Here is a 27,646-nt window from a genome sequence, read left to right on the forward strand (position 1 = left end):
TTTTCTTCAGAGAGAGAGAGGCATAAAATGTTTGTTTTCAGGCTATCTCTCTCTTTATTGAATCTTTACTGCACAAGCCAGGCAGGAAAACATGAAAAGGACCATAGAACTCCACCTGCTACCTGTATGTATAAAAAATATTTATATACAATGAATCATAATTACCTGTCTAAAAATATTTTTGGTCCTAAAAAAAGTAAGGTCTCATGCACACTCAACATTTTTTACAATTGCTGTTTTTGGCGTCAGATGTTTTTTTTTTTTTTGCAGCCAGTAAACTCCCCATGATGTTATCTTGTGTCCATGCACACATAGGCTGTTATCAGCAGTTTTTGGCAGGGGCGTTTTCTGGTTGGAAAAACCCCCCAGAACTAATGGGTTTTTAACTGTAAAAATTCTCTGACTCGGATAAAAGCTGAAAAACGCGACTATTCAGCATTTATCAAAGTTTTTGAGCCATAAGGTTTTGTGAGAGTATAGCTTTGCTAAAAAAAAAAAAAACGCTGAAAAACGCTGCTGAAGAACTCCTCCTACGGTTTTCTTCTGATGTTTTTATAACGTCCAGTGTGCATGAGGCCTTCATATGCACAAAAACACATTTGCCCTTTTTAGGGGGTTATAGTATTTACAATGTTCTTTAGATATACGTGCATAAATAAACTGGCTTAACCACTTGCCGACCGCCCCACGCAGATTTACTGCGGCAGGGCGGCTCGGCTGAGCATACTCACATAGATCTACGTGATTTATGTGCATACGGTTTTGGCAGAGCCGCACTCCCGCTGTGATTAGACACAGCGGGAGGCAGACCGCGGGAGGAGCGGGCTTGATCGCCGCCGGCCTCCCGCAATCTTCAGAGACACTGACAGGAGAGCTGTCTGGTATGTAAACAATGTAAAACGGCTCTCGTGTCAGAGAGGCAGGGAAAGATCGTGTGATTCAGCTAAGCTGAATCACGGATCTCTCTCTGCCTCTGTTCAATCCACCACCCCCCCCCCCACAGTTAGTAAGCACATCTAGGGAACAGATTTAACCCCTTGATCACCCCCAGTGTTGACCCCTTCCCTGCCAGTGTCATTTATACATTAACAGTGCATATTATTTAGCACTGTATTAATGTCACTGGTCCCCAAAAAGTGTCACTTAGTGTCAGATTTGTCAGCCGCAATGTTGCAGTCCTGATAAAAATCGCTGATCACCGCCATTACTAATAAAAAAAAAAAAAAGAAAAAGTCCATAAGCCCCGGTTCACACTTCTGCGTGTGCGGGGTTCGCATGTAATGTCGGAGCGCACTGCTCCGACATTACATGCGATCAGCTGTGCGGTGCGAGTTTAGCCATACAGTTTGTAGGCTAAATTCGCATCGCACCCGCAGCAAACACGCACAGGAGGCATTTTTGCTGCCGCATCAGGATCGGATCGCACAGCGGTTTACACTTGTGCGATCCGATCCTGTGCGAACTGCACGATCGCACTGCGATATGCGATCAAACTGGGGGTGTCGTTAAGATTACATTGACACCCCCAGCATATCGCATATGGCAGTGTGAACTGCCGGGGGTGCGTGTGTGATGCGGGAACAGGCTGCGAATTCGCAGCCTTCCCGCATCGCATAAATGTGAACCGAGCCTAAATCTATCCCGTAGTTTTTAAATGCTATAACGTTTGCGCAAAACAATTATACGCTTTTTGGGGTTATTTTTTTAACAAAAATATGTAGCAGAATACAAATTGGCCTAAACTAATAAAAAAAATTAGATTTTTGAAATTTTTTTTATTGGGAATTTTTTATAGCAAAAAGTAGAAAATATCAGTGTTTTATCAGAATTGTCACTCTTTTTTTGTTTATAGCACAAAAACGAAAAAACCACAGAGGTGATCAAATACCACCAAAAGAAAGCTCTATTTATGGGGAAAAAAGGACAGCAATTGTATTTTAGTACGGTATCGCACGACCGCACAATTGTCAGTTAAAGCAACGCAGTGCCGAATTGCAAAAAATGGCCTGGTCATTAAGGGGGTAAAACCTTCCGGGGCTGAAGTGGTTAAAGGCTAAGTTAACCTTTTGAAAACAAATTTACACTTTTTTGCAGGTAAAAAAGGTGCATTTATTATCACGGGTGCAGTGTCAGGCTGCCTAGAACTCTCTGCCCACCCCTCTGCATGGCCAGACAGTGCCTGAGCTGTAGATGGTGTGAGTGAACTACGGGCATGCTGATCAGCACAGCCGCAGTTCATTCAAGCTAAAAGTCTGTCTGCTGCCATGGAAAGGTGTTTGTAGTTTTTTTTTTTTTTCATTCACAGATTCCCATGAATGAATGACACAGCTGTGTGGGCAAAGCCCCACACAGCCATGCCAATTTTAAATTGCGACAGTGTCTGCAGGGAAAAGAAACCCCATCCGCTGTCACAGTAGGGAAGTGATGGTGAACCTATGGCACGCGTGCCACAGCTGACACACAGGGGCCTCTCTGTGGGCATGCCAGCTATACTGGGAAGCTGCCGCCGGTGATGCCTGGGCTCTCTAATCCTCCCCCCCCCCCCCCGCACGGCAGTGGCGCTGTAACAAGGGGGAAGCGAGCGTGGACTGTGTATTTCTCCGCTCGCTCCCCTTCTGTCTAGCAGCGCTGGACAGGGACAGAGCGGCGCTTGCAGAAATCGCTGCCCGCTCTGATTCCTCCTGCCTCCCCATTGGCTGCAGCCAAGCACCAATGAGGAGGTTGACAAGTGCACCATGGGACATTTAGTTCCGGAAGACTATGGGGAGAGAGAGAGAGATCCACATCATGAGAGAGACTGGAAAGGCACACTTTGAGCCAGGGGACAGAGAGGCTGCAAGGATACCCCCCCCCCCCTGCAGTGCCAGTTACGGGCCTTGCCACGGGCAACCCACAGTGAGTGGACATCTGTTCAGAGGAAGTGTTGCTGTGTCGCTGGGATTGGTGAGAGGCCCTTGCGGCCATTATCTGTGGCTGTTATTAATTGCAGTGTTGGCACTTTGAAAAAAAGTAAGTTGGTTTTGAGTCGCAGTTTGGGCACCACTTGGGCTCAAAAAGGTTCGCCATCACTGCAGTAGGGGATTGGTCGGTGAGCGGGGGATGCTGCCTAGTAACATGTTACACCCTAAATACAGTTGTAATATGTAACATATTATTAAAGGTGAACTTATACTTTATTTCCAATCTTATCAAAATGTTTTAAAACCTTGTTTATGTGAATAGTTTGTAGTTATCTGTATATACGAGGTCAACCTTTTTAGTTCTCCTATCTTATAGCTGCTTGGAATCCACTGACGCTCTTCATTAGGCATTGGAAGCCAGCAAACACATGATCCAGGCTGGGAGCTGTTCTTATACAGGGCAAAAAAAGATCATTTTATTACCCAAGACAATATCAGAATAACACTGAAAAGGTCCACTTTAAAAAAAATGTAAAGAGTTATGAGTTTTCATGTAAGCAACTCTTCACAGGAGAATTGTCTGATATCACAGTGATAACCGCTGGTATCAAAGTAATTCCTAATCTTTAACTGTGACCTAGTGATCGAAAATCAATGTCCTAAAGTATTTTTTCCTTCAGTTCCTTCAAAATATCAACTGCTTATCAGACGGCAGTTAAATATATATTGCTAAATAGATTATTATTATTTCCTTCACAATATCATAAGGTTTGTGCCAGGATCCTGACCTTTTCTATTCTTGACAAGTAGTTTCGAGTTTTAGGTGTGCCTTGGGAAGTGTCAGGTGCTTGTGGTGTTATGTTGATGAGATTGTTTTTGACAGTCTAGTGATTTAGACAAATGTTTTAATTTGTTACTCAGGAGGACTTAAATTGGCCCACTGAGATTACGAAAGGCACATGTTTAAGTCTGCCAAACCAAAAAATATTTTCGTAACCAGTCAAACCTCTCCCTCTACTTTCTGTTCAGGAAACCAATCCTTTCAGGCTTTATTTGAGAAACCAACCAAAAAAGAGAGTTTTTTTTTTGTTTTTTTTTTTGCTCTTCCTTCAATTAATGCAATACTGAGAAATGTTAAATAAAAGTATTTCTTTATATTCTGTTTCTATACTTTTTTAAACACATAGACAGTGTCTAGATTTCATTTTAAGCTAAAACATACATAGATATGTTTATTTCTATTTATTTCAGGTTCTTATATAGAGCTGTCAATTTACGCAGCGCTTTAAATATTCATTACACATTCACATCAGTCCCTGCCCTCAAGGAGCTTACAATCTAAGGTCCCTAACTCACATAGTAGGTCCAATTTTATACAGGATCCAATTACCTACCAGCATGTCTTTGGAGTGTGGGAGGAAACCGGAGTACCCGGAGGAAACCCACACAGGCACAGGGAGAACATGCAAACTCCAGGCAGGTAGTGTCGTGGTTGGGATTCTAACCAGTGACCCTCTTGCTGCTAGGTGAAAGTGCTAACCACTACACCACTGTGTGTATATGTATGTGTGTGTGTGTGTGTGTGTGTGTGTGTATAAATAAAAAAGAAATATATATATATATGTGCTTGTACCGGAGTGATGCCTGCAGCTAGAGGCATCACCCCTGGTACCGGCGTCCATATCCGACGGTCGGCTGTCTTGTAATGACAACCCATGCTGCTGAGAAGCCGCTCAGTTGTCATTACAAGGAGCAGGAGGGGACGACCCACCGGGCATCCTACCTGCATGGCCACCGAAGAGAAGACCCGATCAAAGCCGCATTCGGCTCTGATCGGGTCTCCATGTAAAAACCGCCAGATTAAAAAAAAAAATGCAGCAGTCAAAACAACCAAACTTGGCTGTTTTGAATGCTTTTAAGTGCAGAGGAGATCCCTCCACAACAGTACCTGTCAAGTGTAAAAATAAAAAAAAATAAAACATTTTTTTAACGTACAAAAATAACGGCCGATGCAACAAAAATCCGATATTGGTCGATCACTAATATATAGGCACACACACACACACACACACACACACACACACACACACACACACACACACACACACACACACTATATTACCAAAAGTATTGGGACGCCTGCCTTTACACATACATTAACTTTAATGGCATCCCAGTCTTAGTCCCCTTTCACACAGGTGGACCGTTCAGATCAGTTTTTTTGGCGGATCTAAACGGTCCCACCATGCATCCCTATGGGGCATCGGATGTCAGCGAAGACATGTCCGCTGACATCCGATCCGTCAAATCTGGACGGATGGAAACCCTATTTTCCATCTGTCCAGCGGATGGTATCGGATGAGGATGGACCAACGGTCCGTTCCCATCAGATTCCCCCATAGAGATGTATGGGGCTCTGACAGCTAGGGCTGCGCATCTTCACTTACCTCACGATGCGATTACGATTATTAGGGTCGCGATTCGATTCCCCGATGCATCACGATGCATCACGATTACTATGGGGACCCTTTTCTAAAGGGGGATCTATGGGGACCCTTCTCTAAAGGTGGATCTATGGGGACCCTGCTCTAAAGGAGATCTATGGGGAGCCTGGGCCTGCCCTAAAGGGGATCCAGGGGAACTGAGCTCTAAAGGGGGATCTATGGGGACCCTGCTCTAAAGGGGGATCTATGGAATAGATCCCCTTTAGTGCAGGGTCGCCATAGATCCCCCTTTAGAGCAGGCCAGCATCCCCATAGATCCCCCTTTAGTAGAGAAGGTCCCCCCATAGATCCCCCTTTAGTAGAGCAGGTCCCCTCATAGATCCCCCTTTAGAGCAGGCCACATCAGGTTAGAAGAGTTACCTGATGCTAGTTGTAGTACCGTAGGCCCTGGTAAGGAGGAATGCTGGGCTCTGTAGTCCCCCTAGTTGTACTATAGCAGGCTCTGGTAAGGAGGAATGCTGGGCTCTGTAGTCCCCCTAGTTGTAGTATAACAGGCCCTGGTAAGGAGTAATGCTGGGCCCTGTAGTGCCCCGACTTACCAGGAAGCAGAGCTGCAGCCAGTTGTGGGTGAAGTAGCGGTAGCCGGTAGGTGTATGGAGTAGGGCTCGGACACAGACAGGTCCCGGTTGATGAGCCTCATGTCGGCATTTGGAGCTCGGACTCGTGCAGTGCAGTGTGCATGGTACAGGCGGAAAGCAGGGCCTCCTCGGCCAGTCCATTGGGGGGGACGGCAGTCCGTGGGTCGGGTTGCTCTGCAGGCTCTGCTCTCCTTTAGTATGGGATGGTGCTGCTTCTATTTTCCCCAGTACTAATTGTATGATATGAACATAATTCTAATACAGGATATGTCATCTTACTTCAAATTATTTCCTAAAGGGCTGTAATGAGCCTCATATTCCAATTCTCTGGACTTATCTACCTGCTTCTTCCTTTCCCTGATCTGCTCCTGCTTATCAGATCAATAATTGTGAAGGAAACAGGTCTCCTTGTAGTAAAGATAATGCTCCCTGTCATAAATCCCCCATCTAGACAGCCTTTTCTCAGGGGAATGAGGACAAATTAGACTTTACAAATTGCTGATCAAGCTATGACAGCAGTCCTTGTAGTGTGACACCTCCCCCCCCCCCCCCCTCCAGTGAGGGTGCTGAGGGTACTGGGACTCCACAGGGGTCATTTAATATTAAATTCCACTATGTCCAATACTGGGACATAGTGGGACTAGTCCCACTAGTCCAACTCTTTAAAGTTCCTAAGCATCTTAACACCTCTTTGTGTGATGCCACTGGATTTTAATTTACAGGCTTCTGCGAATGGAACTGACAAGTGACAGGGATATGTCAATGGGCAGGACTTCTCTGTGCTCTTTTCCAGATTGCTTTATGCTATGGTAGTTTTTATAAGCAGTCACATGACCAAACAAACCCCAGGGGGGCTTCCAGTAATACTAGGTGTATTGCAGACAATCAGTCCCACCCAAACAATGAAAGCTGACACTACTCACTACTACTCCTCAACTCCTCATACTAATCCACTGCAAGAATCTACAAATACACATATCCCTCTTACTCCCAGCAAGGTATTGATCCTTATCACTACTACTAATTTATAAATACCCCCCTGCACCCAACATAAGGCTACTTACTACTCTGCTCTCCTCCTCTCCTCTACCACAAGGAGCTCCGTGTTCGCAAGCCCGGCCGCCGCCACCACTCTCATCACGCGCCAGCGCCGCCCACCCCGGAAGTGACGTCAAGCTAATCGATTTTGCAGTCACCCCCGAATCGATGCAGAATCGCGAAGGGTCGCATCGATTCAGCGATTATTTTCAGCAGGCCTACTGACAGCTGTGTCTCCACTCAGTGTGGAGAACAGCTGTCATTCTCCTGCTCAACGGGGGATCGGCAGATCGATCCCCCGCTGAGATAAACTGAGTCCCTCCGACGGACGGATTGTGTGAAAGAGCCCTTAGTCTGTAGGGCCCAATATTGAGTTGGCCCACCCTTTGCCGCTATAACAGCTTCAACTCTTCTGGGAAGGCTGTCCACAAGGTTTAGGAGTGTGTCTATGGGAACGTTTGACCATTCTTCCAGAAGCGCATTTCTGAGGTCAGACACTGATGTTGGACAAGAAGGCCTGGCTCGCAGTCTGCACTCTTAATTCATCCCAAAGGTGTTCTATCGGGTTGAGGTCAGGACTCAGTGCAGGCCAGTCAAGTTCCTCCGCCCCAAACTCTTTCATCCATGTCTTTCTGGACCTTGCTTTGTGCTTTTATTGCCAGTGTGAACTTAGCCTTAGAGCTTATTCACACAAGTTTTCGAAGGCAGTAAAACAAGGCGGCTGAGCCATGGTTTTACTGTCCTCCGATTACCAGCCTGAACACTCACTTAGAGCCGCTCACAGCTCTATACATGCCGCAGCTGCAATTATGAGCTTTGAGGCTGTGGCAAAATGTAAACGACAAGTCGCTTTCAGTGGGCAGTGCCACTGATGAACATGATTAATGCAGTTTGGCCAGACCTGCGCTGCAACCTTGATGCAGTGGTACGGCAATTATAAGGTTAAATCAGGTGGTAAGGCGACATATCGCCTCCTCCCCGTCTGTCAAATACCTCTGAAAAGCGATCTGAGCATGGATCGCTTTTCAAAGGAGTGGCAGTGCCTGCCACAATTTCGAACAAGCCCTAAGATTGCTTTGAGACTTTTTTTTTTTTTTTAACCATTACAGCATCTTTCCCAAAGTTTTAAGTGAGCTTTTGTGCTTTGAACTGCTTATTTATATGTGAGTAGTGAGTGTGTTAGTGTTAATACTGTATGTATGTACCTCAGAGGGAAACTTATTACTTACAGGTTGTGTCAAAAGCCATGAGGACACCTCTGAAGGTTGGAATGAAAGTGGCTTAATCATTACATTAACATGGCCCGGGGTTTTAGAGCAGGGGGTTGTAAAGTGAATATTGCTGGGCATGGAGATTTACATTCTTGAATTTGAAAAACAAGTTTTGAATGTGCTTATGAACTTATTACACAGGTCTTTCCTTTGCACTCCATAATGTGATCATTGGCCATGTTATTCTTAGGGCCGTTTTCGGGAGTCTTCCATTTTGAAGATTTTTTTATTTTTTTTGCCCCATGTCTAAAGCCCTCTCTTAGGAGCTCTGTTCTTCGTTCCCTATGTCTACACAAGTTGTAGATGCAGAAGCACATCCAATGCACCTTAGTGCATTGGTGGTATTCATTCGGTCCTGCAACTGCTTTGACAGGGCCTCTTAACCACTTAAGCCCCGGAAGATTTTACCCCCATTCCGACCAGGGGGTATTTTGCGATTCGGCACTGCATGATTTTAACGGACAATTGCGCGGTCGTGCGACGCTGTACCTAAACAAATTTGGCGTCCTTTTTTCCCCACAAACAGAGCTTTCTTTTGGTGGTATTTGATCACCTGTGCGATTTTTTTGATCACGCGCTATAAACAAAAAAAGAGCGTCAATTTTGCAAAAATAGCAATACTTTTCACATTTTTTTATATGAAATTTCCCCCCAAAAAAATGTAAAAATCAAAATTTTTTCGGCCAATTTGTTTTATGCTACCTATGTTTGGTAAAAAAAATCGCAAAAAGCGTATTTTGATTGGTTTGCGCAAAAGTTGTAGTGTTTACTAACAAAGGGAAAGATTTTTGTCATTTTTGTTGGTTTTTTTTTTTTAACGCGTAATGGCGGCGATCTGCGATTTTTTTTTTTTTTTTTTTTTTTTTTTTTTTTTTTGCGGTACTGCGACATTGGGGCGGACAGATCGGACCCTTGACTGACATTTGTGACACTTTTGGGGTTACCAGTGACATTTCTACAGTAATCAGTGCTATATATATGCACTGTTACTGTAAAAATACACTGGTAGTGAAGGGGTTAACTTTATTTGGGAGGGAGGGGCTGTGTGTATCCCTAGGGGCGTGCTTTCTACTGTGATTGGCTGTGGCTTGAGCTGTAAGGACACTGATCAACGGATCTACATACTAGATCCGTGTGATCAGTGTCTTTACAGCGAGGAGAATGACAGGTGGCTTGTTTACACAAGCTGCCTGACATTCTCCCTCTCCCCCGCCGATCGCCGAGTGACCGGCGGACATCGGGTCCGCTGGTCACACGCGCGGGGGGGTCCGTAACCACGCGGGAGCGAGCCTCCGGCGGCGCGCGCTTGCTCCCTAGACCCTCACAAGCTAGTGAAGTAGCCCTACGTCACTTTGCCTGTGAGGGGCTGACTGCCGACGTAGATCGGCGTTAGGCAGTCGGCAAGTGGTTAAAGGAGGCAATGAAAATTCATGAAGTAGTTTGGTCTCCATTGTACGTGTTCGGACCAACACTAGGTGAGGCAAACCGGTAGGTGTCTACTGACCCATCTCGCTCGGTACACCTTATTAGGTGCACCAATGGAGGCTGATAGACACAAACTTGATCTCCAAATGTTAAATGAATTCTTTATGCCAAGGGCATGGTCAAACAAAGCCTTTTTCTTTGCTTCTGCAAGCAAATTAATTGTTAGTACAGCATCTCCGACCTGAGCTGTCAGGTTTTTTTTTTTCGTTTAACCCACTAGTAGTGTGTACGAGGCTTTAGGCCCCTTTCACACATACGGACCATTCGTTTCATCAATTCAGTCACTTTTTATCAAAGAAATAAAAACGTATGAAGTGTACATTAGTTTGTCATCTGTTTTTTGACCGTTTTACCCATCAGTTTTTTATATCTGCCAGCTAGATTCCTTAAAGTGTTTGTAAAGGCAGAAGGTTTTTTAATCTTAATGCATTATATGCATTAAGATGAAAAACCTGTGTGCAGCAGCCCCCTTAATACTTTCCTGAGCCCCATCTCTATCCAACGATGTTGCAAGAGAGACTCGGCTGCCCGGGACTCTCCCTCCTTATTGGCTGAGACAGCAGCTTGAGCGACGTTGGCTCCTGCTGCTGTCAAAGCCAGTGAACCAATGAGGAGAGAGAGGGGGCGGGGCCTAGCCAGGGCTCAGTGTCTGAATGGACACGTGGAGCTGTGTGTCTGCTCGGGTGCCCCATAGCAAGCTGCTTGCTGTGGGGGCACTCAACAGGAGGGAGGGGCAAGGAGAGCTGAAGAGGGACCCAAGAAGAGGAGGATCTGGGCTGCCCTGTGCAAAACCAACTGTACACAGGAGGTAAGTACTGTATAACTAATGTTTGTAATTTTTATTAAAAAAAACAAGACTTTCATGCAAAAGCAGACCATTTGTTTGTTTACATCCAATTTTGTCTGATACGTTTATTCAATGAAAGAAAAATAGGGCTTTGATCTGTTCCAAAAAACTGATGTTGATGGAAGCTGATGTAAATGGATGATCATCCTCCATTTACTTCCATGTTTTCCATGAAGCTGCATTGATGTCCATTATTTTTTTTCATTCGTTAACGAATGGATGAAAAGTCGATAAACGGTACGCATGTGTAAAAGGGGCCATAGACTCGTAAGTCTATGAGACTCAAAGAAGATGACCAACTGCAGATCAGATGCACCTCTTGTGAATTCTGAATGATCTTGATACTGGCCCTAAAGCTGGCCATACATTATACAATTTTCCTTTAGATTTACCAAAACCGTATAATATGAGGTCAGACATAAACCCTTTCAAATTGTATGCAATCAGGCGGGCCCTTGCACTACATAGTTGAAGGTAAATCTAAAGGAAATTGAATAATGTGTAGTCAGCTTAAGGCTTGGTTCACACTAGTTCGACTCCACAGTCGCAATATTTCAAATGCGACTTTGGAGTGCGACTTTGAAACGTTACACTCTGTGGCACTCAAGCTACAAGAAAGTCTCATCAAAGTAGTGCAGGAACCTTTTCTAAGTCACTGCGACTTTAAAGCAGAGCTCCTCCCAAAACGCGAAGCTTTTTTGCCCCAACCCCCCCCCCCCCCGCTGCCACATTTGGCACTTTAAGGGGGGGAGGTGGGAGCAGGTACCTGGTTTTGACATGTACTTGCTACCTACGCAACGGCAAACACATCCGGAAGTTTGGTCCCCTTCCTCCGCCGCTGAACCATTCACAAAGAACAGCACACTTCGCACAGTAGGGAACCAGCAGCTTCACTGCGGTTTACTGTATCCGAGATGGTGGCGGCAAGAGCACTGGAGAGCGGATTGAACAATCGGCTCAGGTGAAGACACCGCTGGATTTGTAGACAGGTAATTGTCCTAAAAATATTTTAATTTTTTTCTGAAGGAGCCTGGAGCTCCGCTTTAAGTCGCAAAGATTGCAACGGGTGCCATTGAAATCAATGGGCTGTGACTTGTCATGTGACTTTGTGTCCACGGTTGCGTGACAGGTCACACTAGTGTGAACAGAGCCTAAGGCACATTGATTAGGGTGAAGCATTGCATGAAAGCCACATGATCAGTATGACAGTCAGGCATCTAACAGTTCCAGAAGGAATGTTTAGAAATGGCTGCCCAGTTATCGGTCTTGGTACATGTTTATGTTAAATTCTGTACTGGGCATATTGTGGTTAAAAAATGATGAACTGTACAGCGGGCACCTCCGAGTACCACCTGCTGGGACACTCTGGACACAACCCTCCCCTCCTACGATCCAATATTTGGTTTCTGAGCAGCCAGTCACCAGTCTTGAGCATTTTCAGTGCGCTAAATGTCTGGCCCTATACCAATTCATAATCTTTGTGTTTACATATCTATATTTGACATGGCATCCACCTCCTGCAGTGACAGCACTGAAGTGCTCCATGTACAGGCAAGTCTGTCATAATGTGCAGCATACTAGTACATTATGACCTAAACCTGTAGGGGGGCCCATTTATTTTTATTTTTCTTTTGGTTTACTACCGCTTTAGGTAATGTGACAACTCCAAAAGTCTAAATCTTACATTTCTGTAAGGTCCTTAAGTTTTCGAAGTTCTTGAAGTTCACCCACAAGTTTAAGCAACCAACGTATGCATATGTGTGTCCTCGGAAAATGGTGGTGATATCTGGATGATGGCTGCAGCTACTGGATGAGGAGGATGGATGGAGGAGTAATCAGAACCGCTAAACAGCTGCTCTATCAATTTTACAGGCGGTGGAAGGGGCACCCCCCTGCTATCAGTTTCAGGCTCTCCCGTCCCACATGGGGGCCCGAGGCCACTGCCAACAGTCACGCTGGCTGACCATAGTGAAAGGAGAAATTTTCCCCAATAATCTCTGTGATGTATGAATCTGGAAGCGTTGCAAATTTTGTCACTTCTGGTTTCAGTCTTTTGTTTACCAGCCATTACTGGCTAGTTATGCAACCAATCAAACCGATCTCCATTTGATCAACTGCTTTGGAGGGCAGATGAGACATCTGGGGTCTAATAGAGGAATTGGCTTGGTCCATGCTGTCACAAGGGATGTTGTTAATGTCTTGTGACTGCAATAAAACTTAATTTAAAAAAAATAAATAAGGAAACCGTGTAAAAAAAAAAAAATAAATAAACTTTTTTTTTTTTTTAAGCGCTCATATGCAAATGCATACATTGGTCCCGCACGCAGATGTAAATGGTGATCGCACCGCACATGTGAGGTATCACCACAATTGTCACAGTGAAATCAATATTTTTAGCACCAGACCTTCTGTGTAACTTTAAACTGGTAGCACGTAAAGGTTTTAAAATTGTCACCTATGAATTTATTCACAGTACTTTATCGCCATTCCACGGGCGTGCACCATTTTAACACATGGCATGTTGGGTATCTATATATTGTATAAGTCGCGCTAAATTGAAAAATAAACAAATGAATGTCCAACTGTTTAAAGTCCCAAATATCCTAAAGCGACTATTGATGTATGAAATCTTGTGCTGCTTCCAAAAGATCCCGTAGGAATTGTGCTTACCAGAACGGCAATTTTAAATTGCAGAATTCATGTGATGAGATGAGTTCACGTGCCCAGGTGATCCAATGGAATTCTAGCGCAAGGAACTCCCAATATGTGGTCGTGTATCATGTGAAGGAAAAATAATAATCCATAGCGTGATACCGTACAAAATTGTCAATATTATAACTGTGTAGGACTACAAATACTGTGAATCCTTCACCAATTGTGCAGCCGCTTACCAAAATAACTAGTAAAAAGGCATGTAATCCAATCAGAAGAAAAAAGGACCGCCACCAAACGTAGAGCCTCTTACCAGATAGATCTGTATAGGTGTATTCTATCCAAGTATAGAAAAGGTGAACCACCACCAGACATAAGGCCTCTTACCAGATGGAAATGAAAAGCCAGCAGAACATTGAATCCACATGCACCAATATCAGCAAGCCACCCAAGAGCGTATAAAGCCCCTTACCAGACCATAAGAAAAATGCTCGATAACACTTGGTATATTTTCCCAATGGAGAGGTAACCTCAGGGTCTCAATGACAATCCGGGCAAATCACTGATAAATACCACGATGTACCGCTTAATGTGCCTAGGTGGCCTCTCGGACCCCCTATGCCACAAGCTGAGCCACTGTGTTTCTCAGGGTTGCAACGCCAGACCAGCCGATAAAGGAAAGAGAAGGTGCCACTAGTGTAAAAACTTCCAACAGATTTATTCACATAAAGTAGTGTACTTACAAGCAAAGAAGAAAAATTATTCGAAGGATGTAGAGCCGCCGGCCGGACGGCAAGGCGCATCCGTTCCCTCGATGAGCTTCCGGAGATGACGTCAGCACGCCGTGACCTAACGGCGTTTCGTCCGAGGAGACGTTATCACCTTTGATAACGTCTCCTCGGACGAAACGCCGTTAGGTCACGGCGTGCTGACGTCATCTCCGGAAGCTTATCGAGGGAACGGATGCGCCTTGCCGTCCGGCCGGCGGCTCTACATCCTTCGAATAATTTTTCTTCCTTGCTTGTAAGTACACTACTTTATGTGAATAAATCTGTTGGAAGTTTTTACACTATTGGCGCCTTCTCTTTCCTTTATCGGCTGGTCTGGCGTTGCAACCCTGAGAAACACAGTGGCTCAGCTTGTGGCATAGGGGGTCCGAGAGGCCACCTAGGCACATTAAGCGGTACATCGTGGTATTTATCAGTGATTTGCCCGGATTGTCATTGAGACCCTGAGGTTACCTCTCCATTGGGAAAATATACCAAGTGTTATCGAGCATTTTTCTTATGGTCTGGTAAGAGGCTTTATACGCTCTTGGGTGGCTTGCTGATATTGGTGCATGTGGATTCAATGTTCTGCTGGCTTTTCATTTCCATCTGGTAAGAGGCCTTATGTCTGGTGGTGGTTCACCTTTTCTATACTTGGATAGAATACACCTATACAGATCTATCTGGTAAGAGGCTCTACGTTTGGTGGCGGTCCTTTTTTCTTCTGATTTGATTACATGCCTTTTTACTAGTTATTTTGGTAAGCGGCTGCACAATTGGTGAAGGATTCACAGTATTTGTAGTCCTACACAGTTATAATATTGACAATTTTGTACGGTATCACGCTATGGATTATTATTTTTCCTTCACATGATACACGACCACATATTGGGAGTTCCTTGCGCTAGAATTCCATTGGATCACCTGGGCACGTGAACTCATCTCATCACATGAATTCTGCAATTTAAAATTGCCGTTCTGGTAAGCACAATTCCTACGGGATCTTTTGGAAGCAGCACAAGATTTCATACATCACTAGTCACTTTATGATATTTGGGACTTTAAACAGTTGGACATTCATTTGTTTATTTTTCAATTTAGCGCGACTTATACAATATATAATTTTTAGGGGTGTGGTCACACTTGAAGTCGCAGCTCACTATCTGTTACCTTTAGCGCGGTTATAACCTTCTTTTTACATGTTGGGTATCTATTTACTCAGCGCACATCATCTTTTTATATTTTCTTTTACCAAACGATTCAACATTATATTGTGCTTGCCTGGACTAAAATTGTGTATTTTTACTTAAAATTTAGCATTTTAAAAAAGGCTGCACAGATATCAAGTGGTGTAAAAAAAGGTGTAAAAGAAAATGCAAAAAGCACTATTTTATTCTCCTCCAGGGCCTGTGATTAAAAATAGGTATATAATGTTTTGGGGTTCTAAGTAATTTTCTAGCAAAAAAAAAAAAAAAAAAATTGCAGATTTTTACATGTGTGAGAAAAGTCAGAATCCGCCTGGGCAAGTTAGTGGTTAAACACATGACGGCTTGCTAATTAATTGATAGCTCTACATTTAACTATTGAAGCACTTGTACTAAGGCCAAACCGGTTGTTTCTTGGGTTTTAGGGCAGGGGTTGTAAAGTGTATATCGTTAGGTTAGTGATTTATAATCCTGATGTATGAGAAATTATTTCTAAAAACGTAGTGTACGGCAGACTTCATAAAATGGCCATGTTTCCCATAAATTATATTTTAAAAGCTGACTTTTTATTTATTTTTGTGCTATATTTAAATATGATAAGCTTGAGTATATACTTTTATTAGTGTATATGTGTATTTAATGTACTCGGTGGGTCTGATTTGACCTGAATAAGAATAGATTGTGGGAGAGTAGCATGAGACCAGCTACGTGCAGTGGGGAATGGGATGGAGTTGGAAGGTGGGATTTATGAAAAGGTGGATTTGCTCTTGGCAGTCTTTATGTATTGATGCTAATATCATGTCTAGTGGTGCTTTTCCACTGCATGGAACCGAACGGTTCGGCTCGCTTTTGTGCTTTTCCACTGCTGGTACCGCATGGTACGGTGTAGGAACGGTTCGGTACGGTACAGCGGCGCTTTTCCACTGCATGGAACCGAACGGTACGGCTCTCAAAAACAGTACCACCTCGATTGTGGTTCCAACAGGTACCATACCCGGTACCATATCCCACAATCCTTTGCATGCAGTCACTATTAGCCACTGATGGGTCAGAGAATCCCACCACCCCGTTGTTATCCCACCCACTTAACTTTAGTACTACTTTAGTGGAAAAGCAAACCATACCGTACCGAACCGTTCCAGCACCGTACCATGCGGTACCAGCAGTGGAAAAGCAAACCGGGTCAAGCAGGGCCGAGTAGAGCCGAGCCGGTACTTGCAGTGGAAAAGTGCCATAGGTGTAGAGCTGAGTTCTAATGATAAGCGTTTTTATTCATATATATTGTAAGGAAGGGTGACGATTCAACTGGTAATGGTAGCTGTGAACCATGTAGAACAGCCTTTCTCAACCTTTTCAACACAGAGGAACCCTTGAAATAAATTTCTGGTCTCGGGAACCCCTGCTAAAAATTAAAAATCTACAACTCATTGGGAAGAATTACCCCCATACAGATAGCTAAAAGGAACAATGGTGTCATTGGGAACATTCGGAGAGGCAGAAATTGCCCATTGCTCAAGGAACCCCTAGCAACCTCAGGAGGAACCCTAGGGTTCCACAGAACCCTGGTTGAGAAACCCTGATGTAGAAGATGAGGGACACCCAGAAACAGTCCAAGCAGATTTATCCTGCACTTTTATTGAGCAAGTCAGCAAACAAACACTGTTTCAGTGCAGTAGGGCTTTGTACAGAAAATCCATAGCATATGTAAAAACAAAACAAGGCTAGCCATACGCACATACATTTCTCTTATTCAGCCCCCAGACTGAACAAGAGACATTTTAATAGATTCCTTCATCCATGCCAGCAGGGTAGATTAAGGAATTGTCGTTGCCAGCTGTTGTATTCAGACAGCTAGCACCTGATGCGGTTTGAAAACCCAAGGGTGACAGCATCTTGTTTGCAGCTACTGTTGAGTTCAGAATTTTTCAACCAGCTCCTTGGTTTTTCTTTTTTTCAGTCAACGTTTGTTGAGCTAGGAGGTGCTGACAGGATCACTGACAAATCAATCAAAAATTTCATCATTTTGATGAAATCAAATTTCATCAGATTCAGCAGGAATCTACTGAAAATAAAGTCATTTAGGAGCAGCTGAACCAAGCTCAGGTCAGTTCCTGAATAGCAGGGTGCATTTTTAATGGATTCCCCAAGTGTAGTCAGCACTCAGCCTTTTCACCTAGCAGCAGGTTCTCACAGCAAAGCGAGAGAAAGGCTTGAGAATCGGTTAGCTCACACATATAAAGGTCTGTACACAGCTGAGACTAAATGAGGCATGGCTACCTGGTAGAATGTGGATCTTGAACAGTGGTTCTCAACTCCAGTCCTCAGGACCCACTAACAGACCAGATTTTAAGTATTACCTTGGGGAGATGCAGACTAGAATACTGCAATCACTGAGCAGCAATAATATCACCTGTGATGCATTTCAGTTACCTTGCAAACCTGGCCTGTTAGCGGGTCCTAAAGACAGGAGTTGAGAACCACTGATCTAGAAATAGAGGCTTTAACCCTGGAAAAAAACATGAAAAAATCAAATATTGGAATTTTATGTATTTTGGGGATTTTCACCGGAAGTCCGGAAGTACTGTTCACCTGCCCTTTTCCTTTGTTTGGATATCAGCCTTTAGTTTGGGGTACTTGCCTTGAACTGCAGAAAGCCAACAGGGGACTGATACCTCAGGAGTGCAGGTGTTGGGTAGAGTGACAGTGATCTGAGAGCTGTAGTTGCAACAAAGCTGTACTACTGAGCTGAAGCTGGTTTCTTTTTTAAGTGATATTAAAGGCATTTTCTTTTTTATGTCATACTTACCTGCTGTGTCCAGTGGTTTTGCACAGAGCAGCCTTGATCCTCCTCTTTTCGGGTCAGCCGCCAGCGCTCCTGGCCTCTCCCTCCTGCCGTGTGCCCCTATAGCAAGCAGCCTGCTATAGGGGCACCCGAGCAGGCTCATTCCAGAGCCACTTCTCTGTCCATTGCCTGCTCTCTCCTCCATTGGCCAGTGGCTCCAACAGCTGTCTCTGCCAATAAGGAGGAAGATTCCCAGGAAAGCTGCTGCTTTCGTGCATATGGCTGAATCGAGTTTGGGCTCAGGTATTAGGGGGCCTTCGGAGGCTTCTGCACACAGAAGGTTTTTTACCTTTATGCATAGAATGCATGAGGGTAAAAAACATTGAGCCTTTACAAGCACTTTAAGGAATTTGCAAAACAATGAATCCTATAACAGTATTTCTTTAGATACAAACCGATTACGAGGAAATATTTACCACAGGAACACAACATTGAAAACCTGATGTAGGCTCTAATATTTCTCAATTGTGTAATGTTGTGAAGATTGGGTAATTGTAAGTAAAACCATTGTAAATAGGAATTCAATTAAAATGTAGCTAAAATTAAAAAAAAAAATTAATTAAAATCAGCAAAAGGGATATAACTTAGAGTCCATAGGATGAGTTCCTTGTGCTATTTCTATTAGATGAAACCCTCCTCCGTCATGACCTCCATCCCTGATGCCATAAACTCCCTGTGCAGTGGGGGTTAATGACACTAAGGGGCTGTTGCAGGCTCCCATCAAGAGAGTCAGACCATGCCCACCCTTTTTGCCCAGCTCCTCCACTCATAGAAGCCGTATTACATCTTTTATGAAGGAAACAGGACCTATGAATGGAGGGGGATGGTCTTTAAATCAACCACCCATCCTCCGTTCATAGATCCTGTTTTATTCATAGAAGTTGTAGTGCGGCCTCTATAAATGAAGCAGCAGGCTGGAAAGGGCAGGCATAGCTTGTTAAGAGCCTGTGAAAGCTCCTTAATTCTACTAACCCCCGCCGCACCAGAACTTTGTTGGGGTGGTTTCCATTGATGGATGAAAATTTCTGCTAGCAGAAGAGGAATCAACACAAGGGACACATCCTACTGACTGTAAATTCTGTTCCTTGTGCTAAAGTTTCTGTTTTTAAATTTTGCTACACTTAGGTGTGGCAAGTAAATGTTTTTGCCTTCTTGTGGAACATTACTTTTTTACTTTGCTTATAGGTTTTCGTGGAGACATTGGATAAATGTTTTGAAAATGTATGTGAACTGGACTTGATCTTTAACGTGGACAAGGTGAGTCTTAGGGGATGTTCTCTATTTTATTGATTTTATTATAACTCTTTTACATTGATTGAAGAGTGTGTTAGCATGTTTGTCTTGAAGATTCCAAATTTTTATGCATGGCCTAGGTGGCCTGCTGTATCACAATAAAAAAAAAAAAAAAAAAAAAAAAAGGAGCTTCTAATATTTTTAAATGTATACACAAATGTTTTGTCATTCCTTTCTATCTTACCTTGAATAGGTTGTTTTATAAGGTGAGGGTTAACATCTACTTTAAGCAAAGGAAAATATAGATGCCATTTTGCAATCAAGTGTTAGCTTTCAATTTCTAAAACCAGAACATTTATATCTGAAAACTGTCTTTTCTCTTTCGTTCATTGATGGACACAGCTTCTGATCTTCTTAATCATTGGGTTATACTGCCCCCTACAGGAGTAGGACACTAGGCAGACAAAAGTCTGGCTATGCCTATGGGCAGTCCCAGGGGATATACTCCCACTCTCTGCAATAGGTACTTCTCTGGTCCTGGCAAATTTTTTCCTTTTTAGATTTTATTAGGTTTAGATTTTATTATTCCTTTTTGGATATTAGGTTTTTTCTTCTGTCTTTTTTCCTGTGAGATCTACAATCAACTGCCGGACTGGGCAACGGGCTAGATAATCTAAATCCAGTGGTCACCCCAGTCTAGCCAGCAAGCACGCGCAGACCTCAGCTCCGTGCTAGGTTAGTGTCAAAACCGGGCTGGCCTGCGAGTTAAACGCCTTGCGAGGTCGCATACGACCCGGTCTCAGCCCAAGTCGCAGCGTTCCTCCTGGCTGACAGCCCCCATTTTGATGGAGAGGAGGTTCTGTCTGAAGCAGTGCCGGCCTTGTTCCTGATATGTTAAGTAACCCCTGGAGGGTTTTGGGGTGGACGTGGGCCCCTCCTTGGGACGGTCAGACCCCAGGGTTCCCCTCCTTCCCATTAGGCACCCCCCCTCATTGGTCTGCTGGTCACTGTGGGCCATTTGGCCCCCCCTTCACTCTCACTGGGGCTGTGGGGGTGCCTGGTCCACTTTCTGGGGTGTGGGCAGTTTGTTGTGCTGGCGATGGGGACGGGGGGGGTGCGCCTGGTGGGGGCTCCTGACAGGGGCCCCCTTCCTGTCTGTCCCGTTTTCTGAGGCCTAGGGATCCCTCCTGGGTACCTGGGAGCCTCGTGGTGCCACCATTTTGCTGTAGCCTGTGTGCTCAACGCACAGCGGCCATGTTTGTGTAGTCCGGTGGCCAATTTGCGGTGGTTTGCCGTTGAAAATAGTGGCGGCCATAATAGTGGAGCTCTATGGATGGCGATTTTCAGCAGTGGAAGATTATCCTGGTGGCTGCAGTTCCCTGTTTCTGCTGGGTGGTGAGTCTTGTGGGGTCCTTTCCCTATCTGCTGAGGAATGCTTGGTGCTTGTGCCTGGCGACCGGGTGGTGCTGCCAGCGCGGTGGGGGTTGTCCTTTTGCAGTGTTTCACACTTTTTTTGTGGGATCCCCCTGGTGGCTCATGGAGTCTTTAGAGCATATCTCCTCACCTGATCCCCTCTCTGAGGCTGTGGGGCCCTCTGGGTCCCAACCATCCATTGACGCACTGACGGTGGTCCTGGAGTCTTTTGTGTCCCTGGTGGAGGTGGCTTTTCAGGCGACGGGCTAGCAAAAAAGCGTCCCCTGCCTAATCTGTCTCATCAGATCCTGAATCTTATTCGGCTGCCGCGGACGTGGGATATCCTGCTGGGTCTGCAACCGTGCGCCCGGAATCCTCTGATAGTGAGGATGATTCCTCCATGTCTGCAACTGCGCACGAAAAGGCGCTGGTGGAGGCACTGATTGTATCTGTGTGTAAGACCCTGAAGATGGAGGACGCAGCTGCAGCTGCGATGGAGGTGCAGGTTCCCTTTGGCACTAACAAGTCATCCAGAGCGGCAAAGGTGTTTCCTTTCCCTGCCTATTCTGACAGAATTGTCGCTAAAGAGCGGGGATGACCAAAGCGTCCCCGTGGAGTCCCAAAGTGCTTTACTAGACGTTACCCCTATGAGGAGTCCCTTCTTAAGAAGTGGACTGTTCCACCGGTGGTGGACCCTCCAGTTTCCAGATTAAATAAGACATGATTCTGGTTAAAGAGTCCCCAGCCTTTAAGGATCTGGCTGACAGGAAGGCGGAGGCTGTGGCCCGCAATATGTACACTCTGGCTGGTTCGGCAATGAGGCCGATATTCACCATTGCTCTGGTGTCGCAAACTCTGACCAAGTGGGCTAAGCTCTTACTCTGTGACCTGGAGGGGGAACAGCTCTCCCCTGCCTTTGCTGAGCTGGCAGACCAGCTGGTCCAGGGGCTGCAGTTTATCTGTGATGCCTCTTTGGATGCGGCTCCCCTAGTGGCTCAGATCTCTGCTTCGGCGTGTCTTTTGGCTCAAGTACTGGTCTTCGGACCAGACTTCTAAAAAGGCCTTGACTGATCTTCCTTTTCAAGGAGATCGCCTGTTTGGATGACATCATTAAAGTTCACACAGGGGGGAAGAGTACTTTTCTTTCGCAGGCTACTAAGGGCATAGAACCTCGTTGTAGGCGTTGGCCTTCCTTCTCGGCTCATACATTTTTTCGTCCCTCCGGTTCGACTGACAAGGGCTCAAAGCCCCTCAGGGCCTCCTCTGGAGGATCCAAATAAACCTGGTTTGGCAAGCTGAGAGTGGGCTTCTCCAGATCTGCGGACAAGGCTCCTTCAGCTTGAAGGTGCGCCCTCACCCGTATTGGGGGTGGGGAGGACATCTTCACTGGTTTCCGGACCCGTGGACTTCTCTGGTGCAAGACAACTATGTCATATTCCATTATGTGCCAGTCACCAGCGTTTTTTCTGCTTTGCTGTGGGAGAGGAGCATTATCAGTTTTTGGCGTTACCATTCGGTCTCGCCTCTGCTTCCCGGGTCTTTACAAAAGTGTTAGCCCCGGTGCTTGCCTTGTTACGCCAATGGGGGATCGCAGTTCTGAGCTACTTGGACGATCTCCTTCTGCGAACGGAGTCTCCTGCTCTGGTGGAAAACCTGGAGATCACAATGTGAACTCAGCGGGAGTTCGGCTGGATTCTGAATTTTTAAAAATCTGCTCTGGATCCATCCACGACTATCTGGGCCTGACCCTGGACTCGGCCTTAGCCAGAGTGCTCCTTCCTCCCTCCTCTGTACAAATGCTACCAGATGGTCATTCCTCCAGACTTGCATGTGGGTGCTGGGCTTGATGGTGTCTACCTTCGAGGCGGTTCCATTTGCACAGTTCCCTGCAAAGGGAGATTCTGACCAAATGGGACAAGTCTCTGGACAATCAGGTCAGGCTAAGTCGGATAATGAAGGAGTCCCTGATATGGTGGCTTAGTTCTCCGGCGCTTCGGCTGGGCAAATCTTTCTTCCCCTTGTATTGGACCGTAGTCACCACGGATGCCGGCCTGTCCGGCTGGGGAGGTGTCCCCGGCAAGAATTTTGCTCAGGGGATCTGGACACTGGAAGAGTTCAGACTACCGATCAATGTCTTGGAACTCTTGAGCGATCAGACTGTGTCTGGACCATTGGACAGATCATCTTCAGGGTTCTCCAGTGCACCTTCAGTCGGACAATGCCACGGCCGTGGCTTATGTCAATCACCAAAGGGGCACAAGAAGTGTCCTGGCGGCTCTGGAGGTAGCTGGCATTCTAAGGTGGGCAGAACGGTTCATTCCAGCCCACTCTGCTGCACACATTCCCATGTAAGTGTAAAATTGGACCAAGGGGAGTGGTCCCTTCATCCGGCGGTGATTCATCAACTGTGTGTCTGGTGGGGCACCCCCAAGGTGGATCTGTTGGTGTCTCAACTTAACAATCGCTGTCTTTGACGGCTTGGCGGTTGAACGCCAGGTGCTGAAGATAGGGTTTTATCTGAGTCGGTGATTCCTACCCTGTTGAAAGCTAGGGAATCTACTTCTAGGAAGATCTACCATCGTACGTGGAAGACGTACATTGCGTGGTGTGAGTCTCTTGGGATTCATCCTCGCTCCTTCTCTGTGGCTCGGGTCTTGACCTTCCTTCAATGGGGGGGTTGAACAGAAATTTGCCGGGAGTACCATCAAGGGCCAGATGTTGGCCTTGACGGTCTTCTTCCAAAGACCTTTGGCCACGTGCTCCTTGGTGCGTACCTTTCTTCAGGGTGTCTGAAATTTGGTTCCTCCAGTGCGGGTTCTTTTGCCGCCTTGGGGTCTCAAATTGGTGCTTTTGGTTCTCCAGAAGCCTCCCTTTGAGAATCTTCGTGAGATTCCCCTGCTTATGCTGTCCTAGAAGGTGGCTTTTTGGTGGCTATCACCTCTGCGCGCAGAGTGTTGGAACTGGCGGTGGCATCCTGTGGTTCACCTTACCTGGCGATTCATAGGGATAAGTTGGTTCTTCGACCCGGTATGTCGTTCCTCCCAAAGGTTGTCTCTGATTTTCATTTAAATGAAGACATCATGTCTTCCTTGTGTCCCAGGCCTAAACATCGGAAGGAAATTTCCTTGCATGCCTTGGATGTGGTCCAGGCAATAAGGGTGTACCTGGCAGCTACGGAGTCTTTAAGGAAGTCAGACTCTCTTTTTGTGTTACACGGATGGACCCCGTAAAGGGTTGTCTGCTTCTTCTGCAACCATTTCCAGATGGCTCAGTCAGACTGTGATTCAGGCCTATTCCATTAGGGGTCAGGCTCCTCCTTTCCCTGTCAACGCGCACTCTACTAGGTCGCTAAGTGCATCCTGCTTTTTCCATCATCAGGCATCAGTGACGCAGGTTTGCAAGGCGACCACCTGGTCGTCGGTGCATACTTTCACAAAGTTCTATAAAATGAATGTGTTGGCATCTTCGGGTGCCTCTTTTGGCCGCAAGGTTTTGCAGGCTGCTGTTTAAGAGGAATTAATCCTCTTTGAGGATATATTCTTTTTTTCAGATGGGCTCCATTTGTTTTGGTTGAGCTCCTGTTGCCTGGTTGGTTGTTTAGCCTGGGAAATTTTTTTGCTGTTCCCACCCCTCATGTTTTATACTGCTTTGGGACGTCCCAATGGTTACGAATATCAGGAGCAGTGTCCGTCAATGAACGAAAGAGAATATTGGATTTTTGACTTACCATAAAATCCATTTCTCTGATGTTCTTCGACAGACACAGCACCCACCCCTCTGTGGAGTTTAATTCTCCTGACACTGCTTGTAACTAAACTGAGTGCCTATAGCAGAGAGAGGGAGTTTACCCCCTGGGACTGCCTATGGGCATAGCCAGACTTTTTCTGCCTGGTGTCCTACTCCTGTAGGGGGCAGTATAACCCAATGGTTAAGAAGATCAGGAGCTGTGTCCGTCAATGAACATCAGAGAAATGAATTTTACGGAAAGTTAAAAATCCCATTTTTTATCTCCCGTCTTAAAGGTTTGCTTTAAGCTTGCTGTTTAGTACTGATAGCTGTTCATCAGCCCAGGTGCATGAAAGCATTTTCAAGGCCCCCAGGAAGCTTGATAGCATCACTTTGCTTTTACAATTCTTATTAAATTAAATAAATGTACATGATTAATTGATGTTCATTATATGTAGAACAATGGTACCATTGTGAACTGTAGATCCGAGTCAACCAGCCTATTAAATCTTTTAGTAACTGACACTATAGTTTAACATGGGCTGTAGTCAGTGCAAGGGGTATGCTGGAAAGTGTTGGAAAGATCTATATGAAAAAAGTGTACACATTCAAAGTGACATTCGACAACAAGGATTTCTTCAGTGTTGATTGTTTTCTACTTTGGATTGTGGTGTTTTTTTTTTTTAATCCAACCCTTTTTATGATTTGTGACATCATTGCTTGGTAGGAAAACATTGCGTTCTCCGGGTAATCCCATTACCTTACCTGCATGCATCACAACAAGTGCATCTTGGTTTGTACCAAAGCAATAAAGCAATCTGATATAATATACAGCAACCATTAGAAATGACACAGCAGGTGAAGTACCATGTCAATTACTTTATTTTGTGTTTTTTTTTTTTTTTTACTTCTTTTATGGTGTACTGTAATTGTTTTACCTCCGAGATAATAAAAATAACAATAGTCAGCAAAGAAACTGTCAGCATATTTTTAATTGACATGTATGTATTGATACTTATTTCTACATGACTTCTTTAACCACCTCAATACTAGCTTCAGTGCTGCTGTTAGAAATCATGGGGCCCTGTACAGCCTTCCTGACGGGACCCCCTTTGGCCCCTCCCCAGACCCTGCCTTGAAACAAAGTGCAGGCTATGCTCATCATCAGCATTTATGGGAACACACAGGCAGCACTCAGCAGGGGCTCTATTATGGTTCTGTCACAGTTTGTCACATGGCTGTTGGGTGGTGACTTTGGTAACTTATGACCCAACAGCACCTCAGCACCCAACAGCCATGTGACAAAATGTGACAGAGAGCCATGCACCTGCTGACTGCTGCCTGTGTGTTCTCCTATTATGACCGGTAGAGGATTGTATCCAGAATTAGATATTCACCCACCCAGTTTTGCTCCCACTGCTGCCTTCCGCCATCTCTCCACCTGCTGCCATCTCTCCGCCTGCCGCCATCTCTCCGCCTGCCGCCATCTCTCCACCTGCCGCCATCTCTCCACCTGCCGCCATCTCTCCGCCTGCCGCCATCTCTCCGCCTGCCGCCATCTCTCCGCCTGCCACCATCTCTCCGCCTGCCGCCATCTCTCTGCCTGTCCTCACATTAGTCTGAGGACTGGAGCTGAGCAGCACATTACAAGATCACTCCGCCAGGAAAGTCAGTGGACAGTGGCTGCTGGCTAGAACTAATTGAGCAGCCAGAAACACAGCAACATGTGGAGGCGGGGCAGCTGCAGAATTGTATGTACATGCGCCTGAAAATTAATAAAAAGTCCCTCCTCTTCTCTCACCATCCAGTTACCAGAGGGACCCAGGAAAATCTAAATATACACCCCCCAACCAAGTAGTAGTAGTAGTGGTGGTGAAATTTAAAAAAGCCTTATTTTTTTTAATTTTGCACAGCTGAACTGTAAAGCTGCCCGGGTCCCCTGTTGAGCTGATGGGGTCGGGCCTGGTACCACAGGACCAGTTGTATTGCCTTATCAGCAGCGCTGACTAGCATTACACTCCCTTCATTACCAGGCCATGTTTTAGTTTTCAGTGCTATGATAGTTTGACTTACAATTACTCCGTCATACTACACTGTACACAAATGAATGTTCTATATTTTTTTTTATCACAGGTAATGCTTTCTTTTGGAGATATTTAATATACTTAGCTTTTTTATTTTTTAACACTTTCCTGCCCGGCCTATAGCAACATGACAGCCTGGCGGGGGTTTCATTGTTCTGATTGGACGTCATAGGATGTCCTTCAGAGCAAGCTGCGCGTGCGTGCCCTCGGGGCCATCGCAATCGGTGGTGCGTCGCTCGGACACACCACATCTCTGATCACATTAAAGCGCCTATGTCGTAGGTTCTTTATCATGTGATCAGCTGTGTCCAATCACAGCTGATCACAGTGTAAAAGGGAAGTGCCGGTAATCGGCATTCCTCTACTTGCGCTGACAGCGCGCGACTAGAGAAGAGCCGATAAGTGGCAGTCCCAACAGCGATGCCTGCCAGTACCCATCAGTGGCGCTTATCCGTGCTCATAAGGACTGCCCATCAGTGCAGCCTATCAGTGCCCATCGGTGCAGCCTCATCAGCGCTCATCAGTGAAGGAGAAAAATTACTTGTTTACAAAATTTAGTTACAGAAACTAAGAAAAACATTTTTTTTTAATTTTTGTTTAGCAAAAAACTCAGTGGTGATTAAATACCATCAAAACAAAGCTATATCTGTCTAAAAAAAAAATAACATAAAAAGGGGGAAAAAATTATTTATTTATTTTTTTAAAGTGCTAAATGTACTTTTTACACTGGGGGGGGGGGGGGGGGCAGGAGGAACTAAATAGAAGTTTGATCTTGTATGACTTTACAAACATGGAGTCATGCAAGACTAGAGTAGTATTTAATGTGTATGTATAGCCAAAATGTTTCTTTTTAGCATTGAATAGAACAGGGAATGGTTTAGGCCTCCGGAATTAAATAGTTCCCTGCCTTTGACATGTTAGGTAGTTTGACCTCACTTTTTGTCCTGGAAACCAAACAGTAATTGAGATGAAATGTCTGCAAAGTGAAAGAAATTCCCCTCTTAGACTTTTTTCACTGATACAGGTATCCTCACTGGAAGGTTTACTCTCATCCCTTGTGTTAGTGACAGTTGTCAGTTTTAGAATTGCATCACTTTTTGA

The 27,646-nt window shown here is 45.2% G+C and overlaps 1 protein-coding gene across 2 annotated transcripts in view; it reads left to right on the forward strand.

The window, feature by feature from the left end:
- Positions 1-27,646, forward strand: part of LOC309552335 (AP-3 complex subunit sigma-2) — a 118,522-nt gene that overhangs the window by 46,052 nt on the left and 44,824 nt on the right. Inside the window, exon 4 of one of the 2 annotated variants that reach the window (XM_082253247.1) lies at positions 19,275-19,346. The exons of the other annotated variant lie outside the window; for it this stretch is intronic. Coding sequence (XP_082109373.1) covers positions 19,275-19,346 — 72 coding nt within the window. The remainder of the gene's footprint in view (positions 1-19,274; positions 19,347-27,646) is intronic. 2 annotated transcript variants of the gene reach the window in all.

This window comes from Pelophylax lessonae (genome assembly GCF_965119305.1).
Source record: "Pelophylax lessonae genome assembly, chromosome: 4".
NCBI lineage: Eukaryota > Metazoa > Chordata > Amphibia > Anura > Ranidae > Pelophylax > Pelophylax lessonae.